Genomic DNA, 20,935 nt, shown 5'->3' with positions numbered 1-20,935 from the left:
AGTTCTCGCCAGGCTCACTGCAGGTGAGAAGGGAATGTGAGTTTCCTCAGACATGGAGGAAAGTATTCTGGTCTAGGAATCAGAGACGTGGGCTCCTGCCCCAGCTCTAAAGAAGCATCGTACAATTATGAGTGTAAGTTAAAATCTAATCAGTCCTACGTGGCCTACTAAATAGATGAGTGATCTTGGGTACCTAGTTTTCATACCTGACAAGCCATCGAAATTAGCCGCAGACTTTTTGTAGGCGCACTGATTCCTGGGCCTTAAAAACAAACAATCAAAAAAAACCCCAAACCTGACGCCCTTGAGTTATTGTGACACATAGCAACCCTATAGAACAGAGTAGAACTGCCCCACAGATTTTCCAAGGCTGTAATCTTTATGGAAGCATACTGCCACATCTTTTTTTCTGCGGTGCAGCTGCTGGGTTCGAACCACTGATCTTTCAGTTAGCAGCTGAGCGCATTAACCACTGTGCCACCGGAGCTCCTTTCCTGGGCCTTACCTAGACTGAGATCAGAATTTCTAGTTATGGAGAGAGTATTTTTATTTTAGACAAAGTCCTCAGCTGATTCTGTTGCTTGAGCCTAGGCCCTTTTGCATTTAGAAGCCCCGGTAGCTGAACCACTCCATGACAAAGCTTTCTCACCTGTCCTTGAGGTTAATACTATTGTACCACCCTATGTAGTCTTCTCTGTGTATGTGGACATCGGGCCTCGTGCTTCTCTGGGTAAGTCACATTGCACCCCAGTGCAAGCAAATACAAGGCTTTGAGATTATTGAAGATTATTTCTTATTGGAGAAAATACTAGGATTCTTACTTTCTGGCTCATGAGAGAATTGCAGGATAAATTATATTCTCTCTCTGTTTCTGTTAAACTTTGTCAGGTTCTCTGGATTAAGTAGGAATTGCCTGAACCGTGTTAGACAGATCGATCTGCTGTGGTCTAAACTTACATAAAAATTATTCCCTCATATGAAAAAAGATATGGCATGCTCATGGTTTAGTATTATTATTTTTAGCACTACGTTTTGAACTATATCCTAGTTTATTGTACTGTGTTCTAGTCATTGTGCTAAGCTATTTACATCCTTTGCAAATTTTAATTTTCACCACAAAGCTGGGAAGTAGAGGATATCAGATACTCTTTAGTAAGTAAGAAAGGAGTCCCTAGGTGGGACAAATGGCTAATATCCTCGGCTGCTGACCTAAAGGTTGGGTGTTCAAGTTCACCCAGAAAGACTTTGGAAGAAAGGCCTGGCAGTCAGTCTACTTTGCAAAAATCAGCCATTGAAAACCCAGTAGAGCACAATTCTACTCTGAAGTATATGGATTGCCATGAATTAGAATTCACTAGACAGCAACTTTTTAAAAAAAATAAATAGGGAAAACCAGAGCTCAAAAAGATTGGGTAACTTGGCCCTGGTAACTGGTTAGTAAGTGGGAGAGCTGGACTCTGTCTGAGGAATTGAAGAAGGGAAACACATGGTAAAGTTTAACAGCTCCGTTAGCTTAGGGTTGCTGTGAGTTGCAATCGACTCGACGGCAATGGGTTTGGTTTTTTTGGTTTAGGTTACGCAGTAAGTGTCAGCTGACGACCAGAGCTCTGTCTTGTCTGACTGTGATATTAAGACTGAAGACTGATTTGTATAAGCTAGTAAAGGGCTGTTGGTACCACTTTCAAAGGTGAGAATAGATCAGGAAAATGCCATTTGGATGCCAGCATATTGAAATTAATGCCATTGCTGATACACACTGAAACTTGTGAGAGCCTGAATCAACCGACTGCCATGTTTTTCCAGGTCTTGCAAGTTTTCTGCCTTTGACAGGGTTCAGTCACCGCTTTTCTGTTGCTTTCTATTTTGCGGGAAAAAATTAGTTTTCCTTCTCTGACAGGTTTTTGCCTGACACAGGTTCCAGCTTTCGCAGGTTTTACTGTATTTAAGTGGGATGAAGGCAGTGGAATAAAATATTTGAATTTAGGAATATACCCGGTAATTCAGAGCACATCTTCACATATCTGTGTTATCACAGAGAAAGGGGAAGGCTTTGAAGATTAATGGGAAAAATGTAAAATCAGCCGTAGAGGTAGGAATTCAGCTCACATTTAGTGGCTAGCTGTTTTTCATATACTGTGTTCTAGCACTTTTCTTAGTTAACAGTAGCTCATTCAATCTCTGCACTACACTCGGCAGGTGGGTTTTGCAGAGGCTCAGAGGAGGCTAAGTAGCAGTGCCTGAGCTAGACCTTGGGTCCAGTTGATGGCATCCTGCTTGAGTCACCGTTGAGTGATCCTGGCTCTCAGTGGTGTGTCACAATTCCGGTAGGTTCCAGTAAGGCATTTGCCGCTTCTTCAGTTGGCATTCAGAGGGTAAGTTCTTATGGCCAGATGTACACCTTACCACGTGGAACTCGGTAAAGTCAGATAATCTAGATAATTGACTTAATTTTAAGGCATTTCAGAGAAATGATGTGAGCAGGGCTTTAAGCTCCTTGAGATTAGAAAGCAGGTATTCCCAGCACCTGGCACAGAGGAAACACTCAACAACTGTTTGTTGAATAAATGACCTTTAAGTAATCTGATTAAAAGGAATCAGACTCATGGAATTAGGATTATCGGGAGAAGATTGAGCTTCAGGGGCCCTGGATGAGTTCATTTAGCTTTTAGAATTAAATAAATTTGGGTAAACTCTGCTTGCTCATTATTAGTGGCCTGAGTATCTAGTCCTCATTTAAAAAAAAAAAAAAAATGCATTGTTGCCATCTGTAATGTTCTCGCGTATACCTTGATTTTGAGTGTAAAATGTTATGCTGATTTGGCCTGTTAACATTGTGAAGTGTAGATATCTTCATCCTTAGTTGGCTTTACGGCGATAAATGCAGATTCAAGGATTTCTAAGAGAAAAGGGTGTTTAAAAGATTGAGGGCAAAGCTGAGAAGCTGGAGTCATCTTTTAACAATGTGGAAACGTCCCTCAGGGAGTGTGTGCAATGAAGTGATCACAACGCTTCCTTTGCACGTTGCTTAAAAAAAGATTTATGAAAATAATGTCAACTAGTGGAGCTCTGCGAGGTTGTCTGTCGTGGGGTTTCAGTTTATTTACACTGGTGCTGTGTAAGTATGTGTTCTTTTTTTTTTAAAAAAATTTACTTTCTGATGGATATTTCAGAAAACACTTAAAAGGGTATTGTTGTTGCCTGACGTCTGAAGCCCCAGTGTGGTTGATAACTAGTAATTTTAATTTAAGATGTCTCAAGAATGCTTTCCTGTTAATTGAAAGGCCTTCCCCCCCGTATCACAGCCGATGACTTGTCTGCAGCGGCCTAATTAGTGCGATTAATCCACAGCTGCGTTTGCTGCAGCGCAAAGCTTTGCTCCTGTTTTTATCAAAAGGATCAGGCTCTCTGGGAATGTTTTAACCTGACAGGCTTTGAATAGTAAGACGGCTTATTTATTTATTTATTTCTCAGTAGTCCCCTCCTTCTTTTCTTGGCTTAACAAAGTATGTTTGAGCTTTGCCAACATAATCAAAAGTGGGAAAATGTGTTTTCTTTTGATGCTCTTTTGGTAGTATCAGGTGAACTCGCCAAGTGATGGTTTTGAGTAATGGCTAAGTATTCTTATTGTGCTTATGAGTATATGATATTAAAGTATTAAGCAGAGTATAAACCTTGTTCAGTTTGTGGGTGTGTAGGGGGGTGTGTGTGTGTGTGTGTGTCTGTTCTAACTCCAGGTGTAGGAAAATGTAAAGGAAAAGCTTTAAGTTTTCTGGGATGCAGAAGGCTTCTAAGAGAATCAGGGTGCTGGATACAGTTGCTGCTCTCCCTTCATAATGTCGGCATCCTGGGTGCGATGGGTCTGGTCTCCTTTCTCGTAGCCAAATGGTGACTTTGGATCGCTCAGTTCATTTCCTCATGTTCTTAAGTTTCTAGCGGCATATATTCATTCTGCCACTGGAAAAAAATGTAATGGCTGTATTTATTAAATAGTTTTGAGAAATAAAACTGGTTTTATTTAAAAAAAAAAAAAAAAAGAAATTAACTTGTAGTTCTATTCCCACTCGGTAGGATCAGGGCTGTCTTTATACATACTCTGCTAGTTGTGTGTGTATACATACACACACCTTACTTATTTTAATCAGAAGATAAATACACTCTTGAATCCCACTTTTTAATTTACTCGTTTCCAATTTGCCCTGTAATTGTGCAACTTAATAAGAAAAGGTCATATTTTGTCAGATTCATGGCTCATAATTTACTTAATCATTCTCATATTATAGAGCATATTTAAGCTGTTCAGAATATTTTGCAGTTTGTAACTAGCTCTATAGTGTCATTTTTTCCACATTTTGAATTATTTTTTAGCAAAGTTGTTCTTTAATAGAATTTCTGAATCAAATTGCATAGCCTTATAACTTTTTGATAATATTGCTGCAGTTTTTTTTTCTTAAAGGATTGCAAGAATAGACACCAGCAATGACTCAGAAACATTGTCATTATATTTTTTTATTGTAGTGAACATTTTTAAAATGAGATTGTACCTTGAATAATATTTCGCACCTGACTTTTCTCACTTTATTATATTGTGTAGTTTTTTTTTTTTATCCATGTCAATAAATATATTTCAACCCCATTTGTAATGGCTACATGGTGTTATATGAACCTATCAAATTTGCTAAAGCAATTTCCTATGGTGAAAATAAGTAAACTGCTAGTATAATTTTTATTCTGTGGTTTTTCCGTAACAGCGTTTGTGGGGTAAAGCACATTTCCACATTCATTAGCATGTTTTGTCACCTGCTGAGTTTGAAGGTTCCCATCTTTAAGGGGAAACCCTGGTGGTGTAGTGGTTAAGAGCTACGGCTATAACCATCTGTTCCTTGGAAACCCTATGGGGCAGTTCTACTCCGTCCTATAGGGTCACTATGAGTCGAAATCGACCTGACGGCATTGGGGTTTTTTTTTTTGGTTATTTTTAAGGAGTTCCTTTGAGAGGGTCAAATGATTTAAAGGCTTTATTTTGCCTTTTGGTACAAGGTAGAGGGAACACCTGGGGATTTATATTCATGGAAGGAAGTTAGAGGTACAAACTCTTTCCTTCAAGGGTGACTCACTCAAGAGTAAATATTTCCTCAAATTCTTTTCCCCCCCGTTTCCAGGTGTTAGGGTATTATACTCTTGTCCCTAAAAAGAGATTTTTTTTTTTTAATTAAAAAAATATATTGCTAGAAATAAATAAACGTTTGTATTTTCCAGGTGATAACAGTGGCAACAGCAAACATTTACTGAGGCAGTATTGCATAATGCTCATTGTATTAGCCTTAATATACATTTTGTTATTTAATCCTCACAAAATTTCTAAGAGGTAGAGCTTTAAGATATAAATGATACAGTAAAAATTTTAAAATGTCTTTCACTTTTTGAATGAGTAAGCGGGTAAAAAAATTGTTAATGGTTCTGTATATTGGCTGTATCAGCATCGATACCCTGGTTATGATGGAGCAATATAGTTCTGTATGTAGGATGCTACTGTTGGTGGAAACTGGTTAAAGGGTACATGGGACCTCTGTGTGTTGTTTCTTAAAATTGCATGTGAATCTACAATTAAATAAAAATAAAAAGTTTAAGGAAAAAAAAAACTTGGTTATTCCTCTTGGGGGAAATTGAGTAAAGGGTACATGGCATCTTTCTGTGTTATAATTGCATGTGAATCTAGAAATAACCCCATGTTATTTCTTATAGCTGCATGTGAATCAAAATAAAAAGTTGAAGAAAAAAAAAAGCTATTGTTATCCCTCTTTTCTGGATACAGTAATTGAAGCAAAAAACACACTGCTGTTGAGTTGATTCCGACTCGTAGCGACCCTATAGGACAGAGTAGAACTATCCCATAGGGTTTCCAAGGAGCAGCTGGTGAATTCAAACTGCCGACCTTTTGGTTAGCAGCCAAACTCTTAACCACTGTGCCACCAGGGCTCCCACTGGGGCAGAGAGGGGTTTAATAACTTGTTGATATCATAGAGGTGGCAAGATAAGACATTAAAAGCTGTATTTAGGAATATTAGGATATCTTCTTAACTCATGACTAGTGTTTGAATAGAAGTGCCTGGGTGGAGCAAATGGTTAACTGATCAACTACTAGCCAAAAGATTGGCAGTTTGAACCCACCCAGAGGTGCCTCAGAAGACAGGCTGGCAATCTGCTTCTGAAAGGCCACAGCCTTGAAAACCCTATGGAGCAGTTCTAATCTGTACACGTGGGGTCACCGTGAGTCGCAGCTGACTTGATGGCATCTAACAACAACAGTGTTTAAGTATTTTAAATAATTTGGAGGTAGACTAAGTATTCAGAAGACCAAGGAACTTGCTGAGCATGTATAGTGGAGGGCATGCCGAATCAATCAGAAGAAAAGGTGGTACAGAGAAAACCAGGCACAGCAGAAGTGGGCTATCAAGCCAGCTTGTCTTCTACCCCCTTTTCCAAAGAAAAAAAAAAAAATTTTTTTTTTCCAAAGTCTGCGGTTGAATTCAGTGTTAACATTCTGGTCTAAATACTCCTTTCATTAACAACTTTTACTTCCGAAATCTTCGACAGTTTTCTCCATAAACAAGTTCACCTTTTCTTTAATCTTTTCCTTGTTACTAAACATCTTAACATCGTCAAAGGATTTAGATAACTCATGGGAGTAGTTATTTGGCTAGATTCAGCTGTAAAAAAAGGCAAATCAAACAATTTATTTAAAAAAAAAATTTTTTTTTTTTAATTGTGGGGAAAATATACCTAAGAAAACGTATGCCATCTCCACCATTTCTGCAGGAACGATTCAGTGACATGGATTTCATTCTCCCTAACCATTCTCACTATCCATTTCCAAATCATTTCATCACCATTAACGTCAAACAGTTTATTTTTAAATGAGGAAATTTGGGTGCCATGAAGATGCATTGCTTCTTGGCACTACATATGGTGGCTCTATATTTGGTGGTGATGAGTGGAGTGCAGTATAAAATGTAAAAAAAAAAAAAAAAAATTAAGCTGCGTGATCAAAATGCCTAAATGTAATCAAGCTGACTTATTTTAATTCAACTACTAATGACTTAAATCCTGTCAACCTCTTGATTTTCAATTATGTGGAGTACCGTTCTGCAACTTGATTATATTTGCACAGCCTCATTTCATAGTTTGGTGCAATGTAGGATAAATCTGTCTTGGAAGAAATACAGCCAGAATACTCCTTAGAAGTGAGGATGGCGAGACTTCGTCTCACATACATTGGACTTATTATCAGGAGGGACCAGTCCCTGGAAAAGGACATCATGCTTGGTAAAGTAGAGGGTCTGGGAAAAAGAGGAAGACCCTCCATGAGATGGATTGACACAGTGGCTGCAACAGTGGGCTGAAACATAGCAAAGTCCGTGAGGATGGCGCACGACCGGGCAGTGTTCCATTCTGGTGTACACAGGGTTGCTGTGAGCCAGACCTGACTCAACGGTACCTGATAATAACAACAGTAACAACAGAATACCCCAAGATGCAGACGAAATGTCTCACTAGGAAACTAAACGTTGTGTGTCTTTTGGTTTTCCCACAACAGTTCTGCGGAGCATCCTGGGGCCTCCAAGCCTCCGATAAGCTCCTCCAGCATGACATCACGCATCTTGCTACGCCAGCAACTCATGCGTGAGCAGATGCAGGAGCAGGAGCGCAGGGAGCAGCAGCAGAAGCTGCAGGCGGCCCAGTTCATGCAACAGAGAGTGCCTGTGAGTCAGACACCAGCCATAAACGTCAGTGTGCCTAGCACCCTTCCCTCTGCCACCCAGGTGCCGATGGAAGTCCTTAAGGTACGTGAGTGTCGCTCTTGTCAGTTGAACCAAGCCTCCCTCCCCAAATGTTTTCCATTTTCTAGGTGACTTGTTTATCTGAACATATATGTGATTGTATTGACCCATGTGAGTCATATTTGTATATGTCAGCTCCATTGGTTCCTACATGGCTTCTTTTTTTTTTTTTTTTTTTTAAAAAGGATAGAAACTCATCGTAACCCTTAATAAATGGTTGAAGAGTAGCAATGTTCTATGAGAAATCTCAGGTAGGAAACGGTATTTGCTATAAGGACATCTGTCCATCTTTCTTTGGGAAAGTTTCAAATTGTCCGAGTTATCTGAAACGGCCTCTTCCAATAACTTGTATATATGTCTTCCTAAATATATTCCATGACCATTCCTTAAATTTTCTTTAGTATGTAATCTTGGCTATAGAATCTAACTCTTTCAAAAAGTCTCTTCAGACGTAAAAGTGTAGAAGGGCTTCCTGCTTTAATAACCAGCCAGCATAATTCTTTTGCCGAAGTGGGTTGTCTGCTTTGGGCCTCTTTGATTTCTTGCTAGAGTAGAAACTGCAGGGGCTTGTTAGCATCATTCTATCACGGACATATAGCTTCCTAATTACTGGGAAAGTTGTAACAAGCCTAAGAATAGAATTCCATCTCACACGTGTGTCCTCCAGCATCATGTAGAGAGATACTTCTTGTTTAAAGAGAAACATTATAACTCTTTAAGTATGAGGGATGCAAGGAAAGTTAAATGGAAAGAAAGGGAACATCCTTACTTTAGTAACAATTTTTTACAAACCCATTTACTTAATTGATTTGTTCTGAAGAGTCCCTAGTGTTACTGTTCATTAAGCAACGTGAACTTTACATGCCAGTGATTCATTGTGGGGCTTGTATTCATTGGTGTGAACAGAAGAAAACATCTTCCACCTTTTAAAGTTTACTGTTTAAGTAAATAGGGTGATGACGTGCTCAAATTGGGAAGCAGTATATGTGCCATACCAGGAAGTAGGAAAAAGGTTATTGAAAAACAAATTTGAAGTCAATTATTTTTTTATTTGTAAAGACTTAAAATGTCATAGTGAAATAATGAAACTGTAGTAGAAAAGCCAACTGAAAATCTGTTAGGCCAGAAAAGATCCAAAAGATTTAGGATAAGCTTTGACTCTGATATGGCTGCTTGAAGTTCTGAATATTGCCGCAGTTCATGTATGTTTACTCTCCACCCTCCTTCCCCCGTAAGGAAAGGCAAAGTTTTCTTTCTGGAATAGATTATACATTGATTTTTTTTCTGTTCTGCTTAGATGAAATTTGACTATCACTATTGATTGGAGTTGTCTAGTGTTCATAAGAATCGTATTTGTTTTACCTATATCTTAAGTTGTTTAAAGTTATATGAATTAAGTAATAATCAGAGGTAGAGAAATATGCCTGTTCTGTTCATCATAGTGGTCTGTGTTTTTAATCAGAAAGAAAAATTTTAAATGAGATGACATGGATTTGTTCTAGTAGGGGTTTATGTACAAATAGAAGGTAGTATTTGATACTACATTAACCAAAACCAAAACCAAACCCACTGCCGTCAAGAGTTGCTATGATATTACATTAAAACACGTTAATTAAAACCAGTATTCCTATCCAGGCGGTTGCATCGTGTGGTGGGGAAATAACCCAAACTCAATGTGTTGCAACGTTGTTTCCATATTATTTTAAAAATGCACATCATTTCTAAATGTTTTTGGTGCTTAAATGTAAGTTGTTTTGAAAATGAGTAAAATCAAAATCTATATTAAGTGGTTTGAATAAAATTTCCACTTTTCCCTGTATGTTTCTCTGTCCTGGTAACATTGGCTTGTGCCACAATCCCCAATTTAGGTATGCCAGAAAAATGTCTACGTCGAAGCCCAAGTAAATGTAGTTGAACTGGGTGACATAATACAACTAAAAGTAAGAAATTGGTAAATGTATATTTCATGCTAAATATAGTTTATCTCCTTTTGCATTTTATGCTTCAGTTGTATAAAACTAGTGAAGCGTATCATGTAAGTGTTGAAAAAACAGTTGTTGGAATAGCAGTGTAGATAGATTTGATCGATATTTAGTCAAGTTTTAGCACCTTTAAATGAAGGACCAGGTAAAAATTTATATTTAGGTAAAAATATATGATTTCATTTCCAGCGACAGTCTGAGACATGATATTATCATGTAAATGATGGCCTCAGATGCTTAAAGGCTAGGACTTCGTAAAACTAGTTTACATAATTTCAGAAATTTTGTGTATGCGTATCCATCTTATGAAAATATTATAATGAAATGTTTATTGTGAAAAAATAAGTTAGAGAAATGGAATCACTTTTCTTTTCCCTTTTATAGTTTAAAATCAGAAACATAATTTTATAAAGTAAGCGGTGAGTAGCAAAAAAGTTAACTTTGGAGCAGTTTAAAGTGAATATAAATTTTCAAGGCGTGTATAATAACGGGCGTACTAATTCTGCACATGATGGTACGGGTGATATTAAGTAAATATCTTGTAATTCTTCATTTCAATGTTTAAGATTTAAATCGTTAATACAGAACATAACTGGGTTTTCAGCTTCTTGGTCGAGACAGATGTGAATGACCCCATTTGCTAGCCTGCGCTAGCGAGTTCTGCGTAAATTTCTTTGTCTCCACATTGATTGCAAGAGCTTGGTAGAAGAAATACAAATACCAGCCTTCAGTTTTCACGTACACACTGACTCAGTGGATTTTACCTCAGTGAATTCAATGACTGGTTTTGAAATGCTGAATTAGCGTTAATTAGTGTTCAGGTTAATCCTTGTCTTTGGCAGTGTCGTACTGAAAATATCTGGTGAAGCTGTATAAAATGTGTTTAAGAATTGTTGACATTTTCTGGTAAACGCTACAGAAAAACCACAGGGACTTGCGTTTGGGATTCAGATTAGAGGTCAGGAGCTAGTGTTATTCATTCCTCACACGGCCATCCTTCAGTCTATAAATTCATGAAACTTACAGTATTAGCTTGTGGTGTCTGTATAGATTTTATTAATTTATGGATTTATCCCTATTATTAATTTTCATGTTTAGTGACGTGCAGTGATATGTCTTTTGCTGTATTTTTACTGATTAGAGATATTTTTTGGTTTCTTAAGAACAGTCTTACCCAGTTGGGTATTAAAATTTAAGGGTGCTTCTTTACCATAAATGCACTAATGCTTGGAGTGTACAGTCTTATGTTTTTGTAGTAATGAACACACCCTGTATTTCAAATTATGAATTTTTTTTGAACTCATTAACCATTAATGGAAGAGGTTTCTTCTACAGGTGTGTTTTGTTGACACATGAGGCATACAACCCGAGGTTTGAAATTTGATTTCTCTAATTTCAAACAAAAGCAGAGTAACCAGGGATAGACCTTATAGACACGTGTGAGGTCTCCTAGCCAAAGAAGCATATGGCACCGCTGCGTTGTCTTGCGAACACTCCTCAAGCATCTGTTTTCACTGTCTCCTCTCACTCGCTTTGATTGGTTATACTGGCAGACCCCAGGTGATGAACGAGATCAGTTCCTAACTGTGTCTTTAAGTCGAATTTGTAGGTAAGTCAGAACAGGCGGATAGGGTTCTCACTTAGCTTTTAGTGTAAGTAAAGGCTTGAAGCCTTTTCAGTGATTTAAAAGCTGAAGGAGCAGCAAGCGAAAGTGATTCTGATGAAGAATTTGTTGGGAGTTGGGGTAATAAATAAATAATTTTTATTAATTTTTTTAGGGGTAGGGGTTGGTTCAGTAGGTTCAAAATGAGGACACATTTACATAACATTAAAGGGCAAGTATGAATTGCCTGTAAGTCAGAAGTTCTTAACCCAGGACTGCCTGTTGAGGTGCCTGGTTACTCTGAACTTGGACTGGCAAGTTCACCAGGATTTTTCTCTCCTCATCCCACCCCGAAACTTGGACCTGGCGTTTTGCAGCTTGAAAACATTAGTTTATAGTTTGAAAACATTTCTTTGTTCAGAAGTTTTCAGCATATCGCCAAGGATTTCTTTCTCCCTTTTCCTCCCTCCCTTCCTTCCTTCTTTTTGCCTTCGAATTTAAAAATTTATAAAGAAAGGTGTTTTCTTTGGAACAGATTGTACATTGTATTTTTCTGTTCTGCTCAGGTGAAAGGTTGTATGAATTTTAAACAAAGATTTATGTTGCTTTAGGATATTTTATTTGAACTAGTTTGAAGGAATTTATTTTTTAAATTTTCAAAAAAAATTTTTTTTTCGAACTACCTCAGATGATTTCAGGAGCTGGGCTGATTGCTGTGCATTTAGAAACGATGCTTTATGGTCATAAAATGCAGAAATACATGTTGCCAGGGCCTTCTACGTTGAAAACTAAATTAACCGTTGTCCTTTATTTGGTAACTGCCTCATAAATGTAACACCTCATTAGGATAGAGATCCTAGGGAGTTGGGACGGAAGTCCTGCTTCCTTGGCACCCTGCTCTACCACTGACATTTGATGAAATTTCACAAGTGACAAAAAGGGCGGATGCTGAATTGATGGCCTTTCTCTGTAAACTACAAAAGCTACCTGGAGCAGAATTTTTAAGGTGTGAGTTATTTTTTAGTTATGATATAAAAACATCAAAAAGGGTGTGAAAAGTTGCAGATAGGCACAGATTGGCAGAAGGGACTACTCTCAAACCCCACTAGACATCTAGAATTTGTTCCTGAGTTATTTAGCCAGAAGTACCTTGGTGATGCAATGAATAAGTGCTCAGCTGCTAACCAAAAGGTAGGGGGTTCAAACTCACCCAGTGGCTCCAAGAGAGAAGGACTTGGTGATCTGCTTCCGTAAAGATTACAGCCTAGAAAACTCATGGGTCAGTTCTCCTCTGCCCCATGGGTCACTATGAGTCCGAATCTACTGGACGCCACCCAACATCAACAGTAACAACAGAACCTCATTACCATCATGGTGGCCACAAGAGGCAGGCACGGATGCAGCATGTCTCAGATCCATTGCTAGAAATGCTGTCCACATAAGATAAGGACTTGCTGTGTCTGAGAATTCTTATACCATAGTTCATTCATACATGGCCAATTATATACTTAGGACACCAGTAGTGTGACTTAAACAATCCTCGAGTCTCAGTTTCAGGGACTGTTGATAAATACTGGTGTCTTTTTGTTTTTAAATTAACCTCAGTGTCATCAGGAGCCTTGGTTGCACAGTGGTTAACACACTTGGCCGCTAATCTAAAGGTCGACCTTTTGAACCCATCATCCACTCCTTAGCAGAAAGATGTGATTGCCTGCTTCTGTAAAGATTTATAGTCTTGGAAACCCTATGGGGCAGTTCTCCTCTGTCTTATAGGGTCACTGTGAGTCAAAATCGACTTCACGGCAGTGAGTTTTTGGTTTTCTATGTCTTCAAGACCACGTCCTTATCCAGGGGGGAAAAGGGATTTGGTTCCCAGGTTCCATGGAAAGCTCTCCACCCTGCCGAAACCCAAAAACCAAACCTGTTGCCATCGAGTCAATTCAGACTTATAGTGATCCTAGAGGACAGAGAACTGCCCCCCACAAGGTTTCCAAGGAGCGGCTGGTGGATTTGAACTGCTGACATTTTGGTTAGCAGCTGAGCTCTTAACCACTGCGCCACCAGAGCTCCCTTCACCCTGCTAACGCAGTGCTCCCTGAGGACTCATTTCCTTGCAGGGTCTTTGACTCCTCCTAGAAGAATCATTTTGTTGTGTTCAGTGTCACACATAAGGTCATTTTCTTTCTCCTTACAACTCATTTTTATTGATTTCTTGAATTACAGACAATACTTGTTAACATGTAACAGATTTATACAATACAGAAGAATAATCCAAACTTCCCTCCTTACCTCTCCCTCCTCCCAGATACGCTCCCTAGAGGTATCTGCCGTTATCAGTTTGGGGCGCAGCCTTCCTGCTTCTGTTTTCCAGCTCGGTAGTTGCTTCCTGTTTGAGTGAGGTTTGAAGAAATACCTCAGGCAGTTTTGATCAGGTAAACAGAAACCCTACATACTTCTTTGTTTACATTTGCCAACGGAACAGAGGAAAGGTCATTTTTCTCTTTTTGGGTTGTCTCAGCTTTTGAGGCTGCTGCTTCAGACTCCACCCTCCCCAGACAGAATGGGGATGGCCCACTCTGTTTTGAAAGCAGCTTGGCCATTCCGGGGGTACAAGGCTGCGTGAGCTTCACGGGTGTTGACTGACAGCCTTTTGATGCCCACGGGACTTCACTAACACGTTTTGGGTAAGAATTCGGCCGTCTCAGTGCTGGCACAGAACGGGCTCCATAAACGTGTTTTATACTGGTCAAATGAAATTTACACAGGCTGAGAAGTGTGCATAGTTCCATAAAAGATTACTGATCAATTTTGGATTTGGTTGTTTAGATGCACTGTTTTTAATGACTTGCTGCTGTTGTTATGGCAGCCTTATGTATAACAGTGAAATATTGTCGGGTCACGTGCCATCTTCGTGATCACTGGTCAGCTTGAGTCCATTATTGCAGCCACTGTGTACTTTGAGTGCCTTCCAATGTAGGGAGCTCATTTTCCAGCACTGTATTCTCTTGTGATCCATAGGGTTAGTCACTGGCTAATTTTTGGAAACAGATCGCCAGGCCGTTCTTCCTAGTTTATCTTAGTCTAGAAGCTCTGCTGAAACCTGTCCACTATGGATGATCCTGCTGGTATTTGAAATACCGGTGGCTTTGCTTCCGGCATTAGAGCAACAGGCAAGCCACCACTCTGTGACAAGCTGACAGGCGGTGGTGGTTGTTGTCGAGTTGGCTCTGCCTCATGGCAGCCTTATGTATAAAAAAGAAACTGCCTGGTCTTAAGCTATCTGCATGATTTTTCCAATGTTTGACTCCTAGTAACTGGTAATTAAGTGCTGCTGAAGAAAGTCATCTTTGCTTAAATTTTTAACTTTGGTCCCCTTGAAAGGGCAGACCCATGGGGAGCAACTATCTCAAACAAAATATTCCACCTTGACCCAGCTAAGCCTATGAATTAATTCCACTTTTCTTAAAAAATGGAAACAGCAGCTCTAATCTCATGTTAACTTGGTAATACCGGCACAACATGAAAATGATTTCTCTCCCCGCGACCACAAGCCCACTCTGCTGTGGCTAGTAGCTGTAACAGACTCTGGGTGGGCTGGTTTCATCAGGGTGTGGCTAGGACCGGCTGCAGTGAGTGGACATCTGAAACACACAGGTGTGGGAAGGATGCCTTCTCTTGAGTATGAGGGTCTTTGAACATTTTCTCTATGAACCATTTTGCAGTCACTGAAGTTACGTTGTGGGTTTTCTGCTATTAAAGGAAGCCAAACCAATAGGCGCAGTCTCCTGTTATTTGCCCACTTCTGCTGGAGGTGGCACAGACGGTTAAGCGCTCGACTACTGGCTGAAGTATTGGCAGTTCAAACCCACCCAGAGGTGCCTTGGAAAACAGGCCTGGCGATCTGCTTCTGAAAGGCCGCAGCCTTGAAAACCCGATGGAGCAGTTCTCTGTACACACGGGGTTTTTATGAGTCGGAGTCAGCTTGACAGTAACCACCTCCACCAACAGATGGAAGTTAGTACAGAGTTTTAAGGAGAATGTTAAGTCCTGGGGCCTAGGAGTGAGGGCTAAAAACTGGAGCGGACCTAGTTTTTTCTAGCTCTGAGTAGTAATTTCATTCTAATGTGCTGAGACCCAGTGTCAACAGAGACGGTATTGCTTCTTGCTTCCAAGGGGGCAAAAGTTAGTTCTTGGGAGGCGAACAAACCGTGAAGTTAAAATGGTTTATGGCTCTCGAAGGGCATAAACGAGGAGTCCCAGTGGTGCAAATTGCTAGCGCTCCACTGATAACCAGAAGGTTGGCAGTTTGATTCCACCCAGTAGCTCCACGGGAAAAGACCTACTGATGTACTCACGTGAAGATTACAGCCAAGAGAACCCTATGGGGGCAGTTCTACTCTATCACATGGGGTCGCAATGCATCGAAAATTGAGGGCATCTAACAGCAGCAGCAGCATAAACAGACATATGTGAATAGATCCACAGTACATAAACAGGTGTATCTAAGTTATATAAACTTACGTACATAAGTACATAAACAATACAGTGTATATCTGAGCTGTTACAATTTCATGGAGATGGGGGTGAGGGAGAGGTGATTAGCAAAACTAGGTCTAAAAGACTACTTGTGGGCATGGTGATAGTGAAAAAACAAAGGTTGAGAAACATTCCTTTAAGAGTAATCAGCATTTTTCCACACCTCCTCTTCCTATTTTGTGTTTAAAGAACACTTACCAAGGCTCCTACAGGTTTTGGCTACTCTGTATTTTCTCTCAGGGAACTGTTATAGTAGCGATAGGGTCGCTATGAGTCAGAATTGACTTGATGGCGCTGGGTTTGTTTTTTTTTTGGTTTTTAGCATGTCCCAGCACTGGGGTAAGGGGTTTACCAGTGTTAACTAATTTAATCTCAGAGTGGGTCTGTGAGGTAGTTATTATTGGCATCCCCATTTCACAGATGAGGGAACTGAGGCAAAGAGGTTAAGTAATTCACCTGAAGCTACACAGTAAGGAATGCAGCCAGGATTTGAACCCACTGACTCCACCGCCTACATGTCCTAGCTCCCGGTGGTGGCACCTCTCCTTAGAGGGAGTTACCTGAGGAACTTGAGGAAGGAGACGTGGCACTGCTCAGTTTCTCAGAGGGCATGGTACCTGGGGGTGTAGTAAGTGTTTATCACAGCGCTTCAAGCCATAGCCTAAAACTTTTGTAGGAATTAGTGGTGTAAATGTGGTACAGGCAGTCCCCGGAACTCGTAGTTACAAACCAACCCCCTTAAAGCCTATTAAACATGTCAGGTACATGTCAGGTACATGCAATGGTCCATAAGAACACACAGGTGCTACTTTCTGACGTGCACTAAACGTTATTATTATTACTGTATTATTAAAGATGTCTCAGTGTATCTGGAAGTGTTTCTCTAATGTTTCTTATGTGTAGAAAGGTACACTATATACTAAGACAAACATTTGACCAGCTGATCTTAGATGCGGACCGTACCTAACTGTTCCGACTTGGGTACAAATTCAACTTAAAGACAGACAGATTTAGGAAGGAGCTTGTTTGTAGCCTGGGGACCGCCTGTACTGCCTAAAGCAGCTTGGAGGAAGAAAGATAAGAGTGACTCTTTGACTTTATGGACATTAATTATTGTGTGTATCAGGTAGTAGGCTGAATGGGTCATACCCTTTATCTCATTTAATCCCTCTAGCAGTCCTATGGGATAGGTAGATAAACCCCATTTTCCAGTTGAGGAAACTGAGGCATAGATTGTCACTGGCCCTGGTAACTCAGTTGAGTTCCACACCCTACCTCATCTACCTCTACCCACACACCTTGTTGCCTCCTATACTTGCTGTAGAGCTTAAGGACATCCCTAAATCTTTCTAAAGAATTACCGTCACGGGCTTAACAGAAAGATCCATGATCTTAAGCATTTGAAATTAGTAGCATGGCCCCTCCATATTAAATAATTAAAGTGTCCCCATGAGTCTCCACAATACGGCCAATAAAAGAACTGGGTGGGTTTTAAGTGTATAATGAAGCTGCACGGCCTGATTGACCATGATGGTAATTTATGATTTAGGTGTATTTATGATTACTGGAAGGAGCCATGGTAGTGCAGTGGTTACGTGCTTGGCTGTTAACTGAAAGGTCAGCGGTTCGAACCCACCAGCTGTTCTGAGAGAGAAAGACGTGGCAGTCTGCTTCCATAAAGATCACAGCCTTGGAAACCCCATGGGGCAGTTCTGTTCTGTCCTATAGGGTCGCTATGAGTTGGAATCCTCTTATTGGCACACAAAAACAACAAAAACAGCGTGATTACTGGTCAGAGATCACTAAAGTCAAGACTATAACAGCATCCAAAAATCATAACTTGAATCACTTATATTTTAAGGATTCTGATGGCCCAGGCCATCACAATTCATGTGCTTTCAAGGTCTGTGTATTTTGATAACGTGTTTGTATTGTTTTAAATAATTTTTTTTTCACGGTAACTTTTTTTTTTTTTAATTTTTATTGTGCTTTAAGTGAAAGTTTACAAATCAAGTCAGTCTCTCACACAAAAACCTACACACACCCTGCTACATACTCCCAATTTCTCTCCCCCCGATGAGACAGCCCGCCCCCTCCCTCCACTTTCTCTTTTCCTGTCCATTTCGCCAGCTTCTAACCCCCTCCACCCTCTCATCTCCCCTCCAGGGAGGAGATACCAACATAGTCTCAAGTGCCTACCTGATCTAAGAAGCTCACTCCTCACCAGCATCCCTCTCCAACCCATTGTCCAATTCAATCCCTGTCCGAAGAGTTGGCTTTGGGAATGGTTCCTGTCCTGGGCCAACAGAAGGCCTAGGTTAAATGATTTTTTAATACGCAATTTGATAGACCCACGTATGTCCTTTAATATGAATTTTCTCCCAAAATTAGATTACATTCTTTAGTTTTTCTCCCTACTCCATGCAGTATTACAGCTTCTGCTGTTTTTTAGCACTTAACATTGGAATTTCACGCATTTTGTTTTCCCGTGTGATTTAAAATGGACATCACCTGTAATAAATCCTATATTTCTGTGGGCAAGTGTCATGAATCACCTTCTCAGGGCCGCCTACTTAATCGTCACAATTAAAGGATTTAGATTTGAAAGGCCACTCCTGATGGATTACCTTCTGTAGGTATGCTCTTGAACAAGAGAGATTTGTGGATATGGGTAAGTAAAAGCTAATTTTAACGTCGTCCTACTAAAATCAGTGGGTGGAATCTGTGTTATAAAGTATGTAAATCAGTACAGAGACTTTACTCAAGGTTCTAGTAGCAGTAAGTACTAGAATATTGGCTCTTGCCCCTGAATGTGTCTCTTTTTATTGACTTCTTTGAGTATCAGCCTGAACTTTAAGGAAAATTTAGCTCCCAACAATATACCAGTCTTTCAGTCCTTGTTTATGAAGTTAGACGTTTTTGCTTATTAATGTAGAACTTTAAGAAAATGAGATGAATTAAAATTGGAACATATAAAGCATATAAAGTTGGAGGCTGTTATTTAAAGTAGAGAATGATCCTGAAAAGGAATTGTTTTAATCACTCTTTTAAAAAATAGAGAATTTTCTAGAAAAGGGTCTAGGTGAATCTATACCAAACTGTTACTAGAAGTTACTCTGGAATAGGTATTGGGATTGGAGGAGGTGGTGGTCAAAGGCTTTATTAGTATTATTATTTTTTCTAGGAGCGCATAAAAACCAAAAAACCAAACCCAGTGCTGTCGAGTTGATTCTGACTCGTAGCGACTCTATAGGACAGAGTAGAACTGCCCCATAAAGTTTCCAAGGAGCACCTGGCGGATTTGAACTGCTTACCCTTTGGTTAGCAGCCATAGCACTTGACCGCTATGCCACCAGGGTTTCTAAAGAAAACATGGACATGTTTTTGTGTAATTAAACTAGATGTCTCTAATACATTGTATTTAAGAGTCTGGGAAAAGTTCTTTTTACTCACAACTTTCTGAGAAGCACAATTCCTCTGTCAAGTGAGTTTACTCAATTTATGCACACACTATAACTCTAGGGATCTTCCCTAGAGGAAAGATAGCAAGGTGTAAAGATTTTGAAATTTAAAAACGAGCAGAAGATTTTCAATCACCAGATTGTGAATAATTTTATAAAGCAGTCAAGAGGCCTAAATTTGAAAAGCAAAATTCAGATTTCCACAACCTTACCACCAGGGCCTAGCTTTGTCATAATCTCCCCTGTTGGCCCTGAGTTTTATATAATTAAAATTTAGGGGCTGGAAATTTTGTGGAGTCTTAATTAGAAGCAACAAACCAGAGACATTCCTGCCAGTTAGGAAAGGCTTAAGAAATTCTTATTGGCTAAATGACAAATATGTAACATTTTTTTCTGAGCACTGCATGGTAGTTCAGACTGCCTGAAGGTGACAAGATTAGCTCTGTTTTTCTAGTGAAGTAGTAAAAATTAGATTAATAAGTACCAGGCAAAGAGCCCTTTCTTTTCTCAAAAGAAATCTTACCTTGAGTAATTCTGGCGGTAGAGATCTGTGCCCTAATTAGCCACGTGTTCCTTTTGCCTCCTGGGAAATAAGTACAGGATAAAATTGGGGATCAAGACATAGCCGCACATTGACTTAGCACACGCCGCTAAGTAATTCATCAAGGAATGTTGGTAATTAGTCCTGCCTCTTTCAACTCTTGGCTTATTTCATAAAACCGGTTGATTTAAAATAATGCCTGCTGATTTATTACCAACACGTTTCAAGACTGGGACGTGTCTGCTAAACAAAAGCAATATTGTGCAGGAATGGAAACGTGCTTTCTTGTGTTTGTGTTTTTTACAAATTTTGAAGGGCCATCCATAGTCCCCTATTAACTTTGTTGCGTTGTCTTTTACCCCATTCAGCATTTGACTGAGCTTTCTTTTGTCTCTTGATAAAGAGAAAGGGGGAGCAAATTTAAAAAATCCAGGCTCTGGAGGTTTTGAATGTGAGGTGCTTGTCAAAGTATATTGGCTCTGTGTGGTTTGATGGAATTTAATTTGAATGTTTCGCCTGCTAAGATAGGCTGCGGTAATGGCCTTTGTTCTTGCATGTTAAATGTTTGGTGATAGTTATGACAGCTAGGTTAATCTTAAAAGATTTAATTTCTAAGTAGCACCAAACCTTATGATTCAGCCTTGTAACCTTGGTATCCAGACGCTGTAGTAAGTTATAATTTGGATGCCAAATTCCCATTAACACCAACTGATGCGCCTCAGTGTACTTGAGATGCGACCATAAATCAGTGCCCCTGTTGAAAATCTAGGATTAGCGTGGCTCCAATGCTTAACTGGGTGACCTTGGGCGCGTTTCCTGTTCTCACTGCCTCAGTGGCCTCATCTATGAAATGGAGGTAATAGTACCTACTCTGGGAGAGTTTTTGTGAGGGCTCAGTGAAATAACTTACGTTAGATGGTGCTGTTGAATAGAAATAGAACAGGAGCCACGTTGTTGTTGTCTGCCGTTGAAAT

General features: G+C 39.7%; 1 protein-coding gene across 2 annotated transcripts in view; it reads left to right on the top strand.

Moving 5' to 3' along the window:
• Nucleotides 1-20,935, top strand: part of MITF (melanocyte inducing transcription factor) — a 281,453-nt gene that overhangs the window by 156,157 nt on the left and 104,361 nt on the right. For both annotated transcript variants that reach the window (XM_010590059.3, XM_010590058.3), the window contains exon 2: nucleotides 7,595-7,841. In XM_010590059.3, coding sequence (XP_010588361.1) covers nucleotides 7,595-7,841 — 247 coding nt within the window. The remainder of the gene's footprint in view (nucleotides 1-7,594; nucleotides 7,842-20,935) is intronic.

Source organism: Loxodonta africana, chromosome 22, assembly GCF_030014295.1.
Source record: "Loxodonta africana isolate mLoxAfr1 chromosome 22, mLoxAfr1.hap2, whole genome shotgun sequence".
NCBI classification, from domain to species: Eukaryota; Metazoa; Chordata; class Mammalia; order Proboscidea; family Elephantidae; genus Loxodonta; species Loxodonta africana.
Note: the sequence above shows the minus strand (reverse complement) of the source record. Positions and strands in the feature narration are given on the sequence as shown.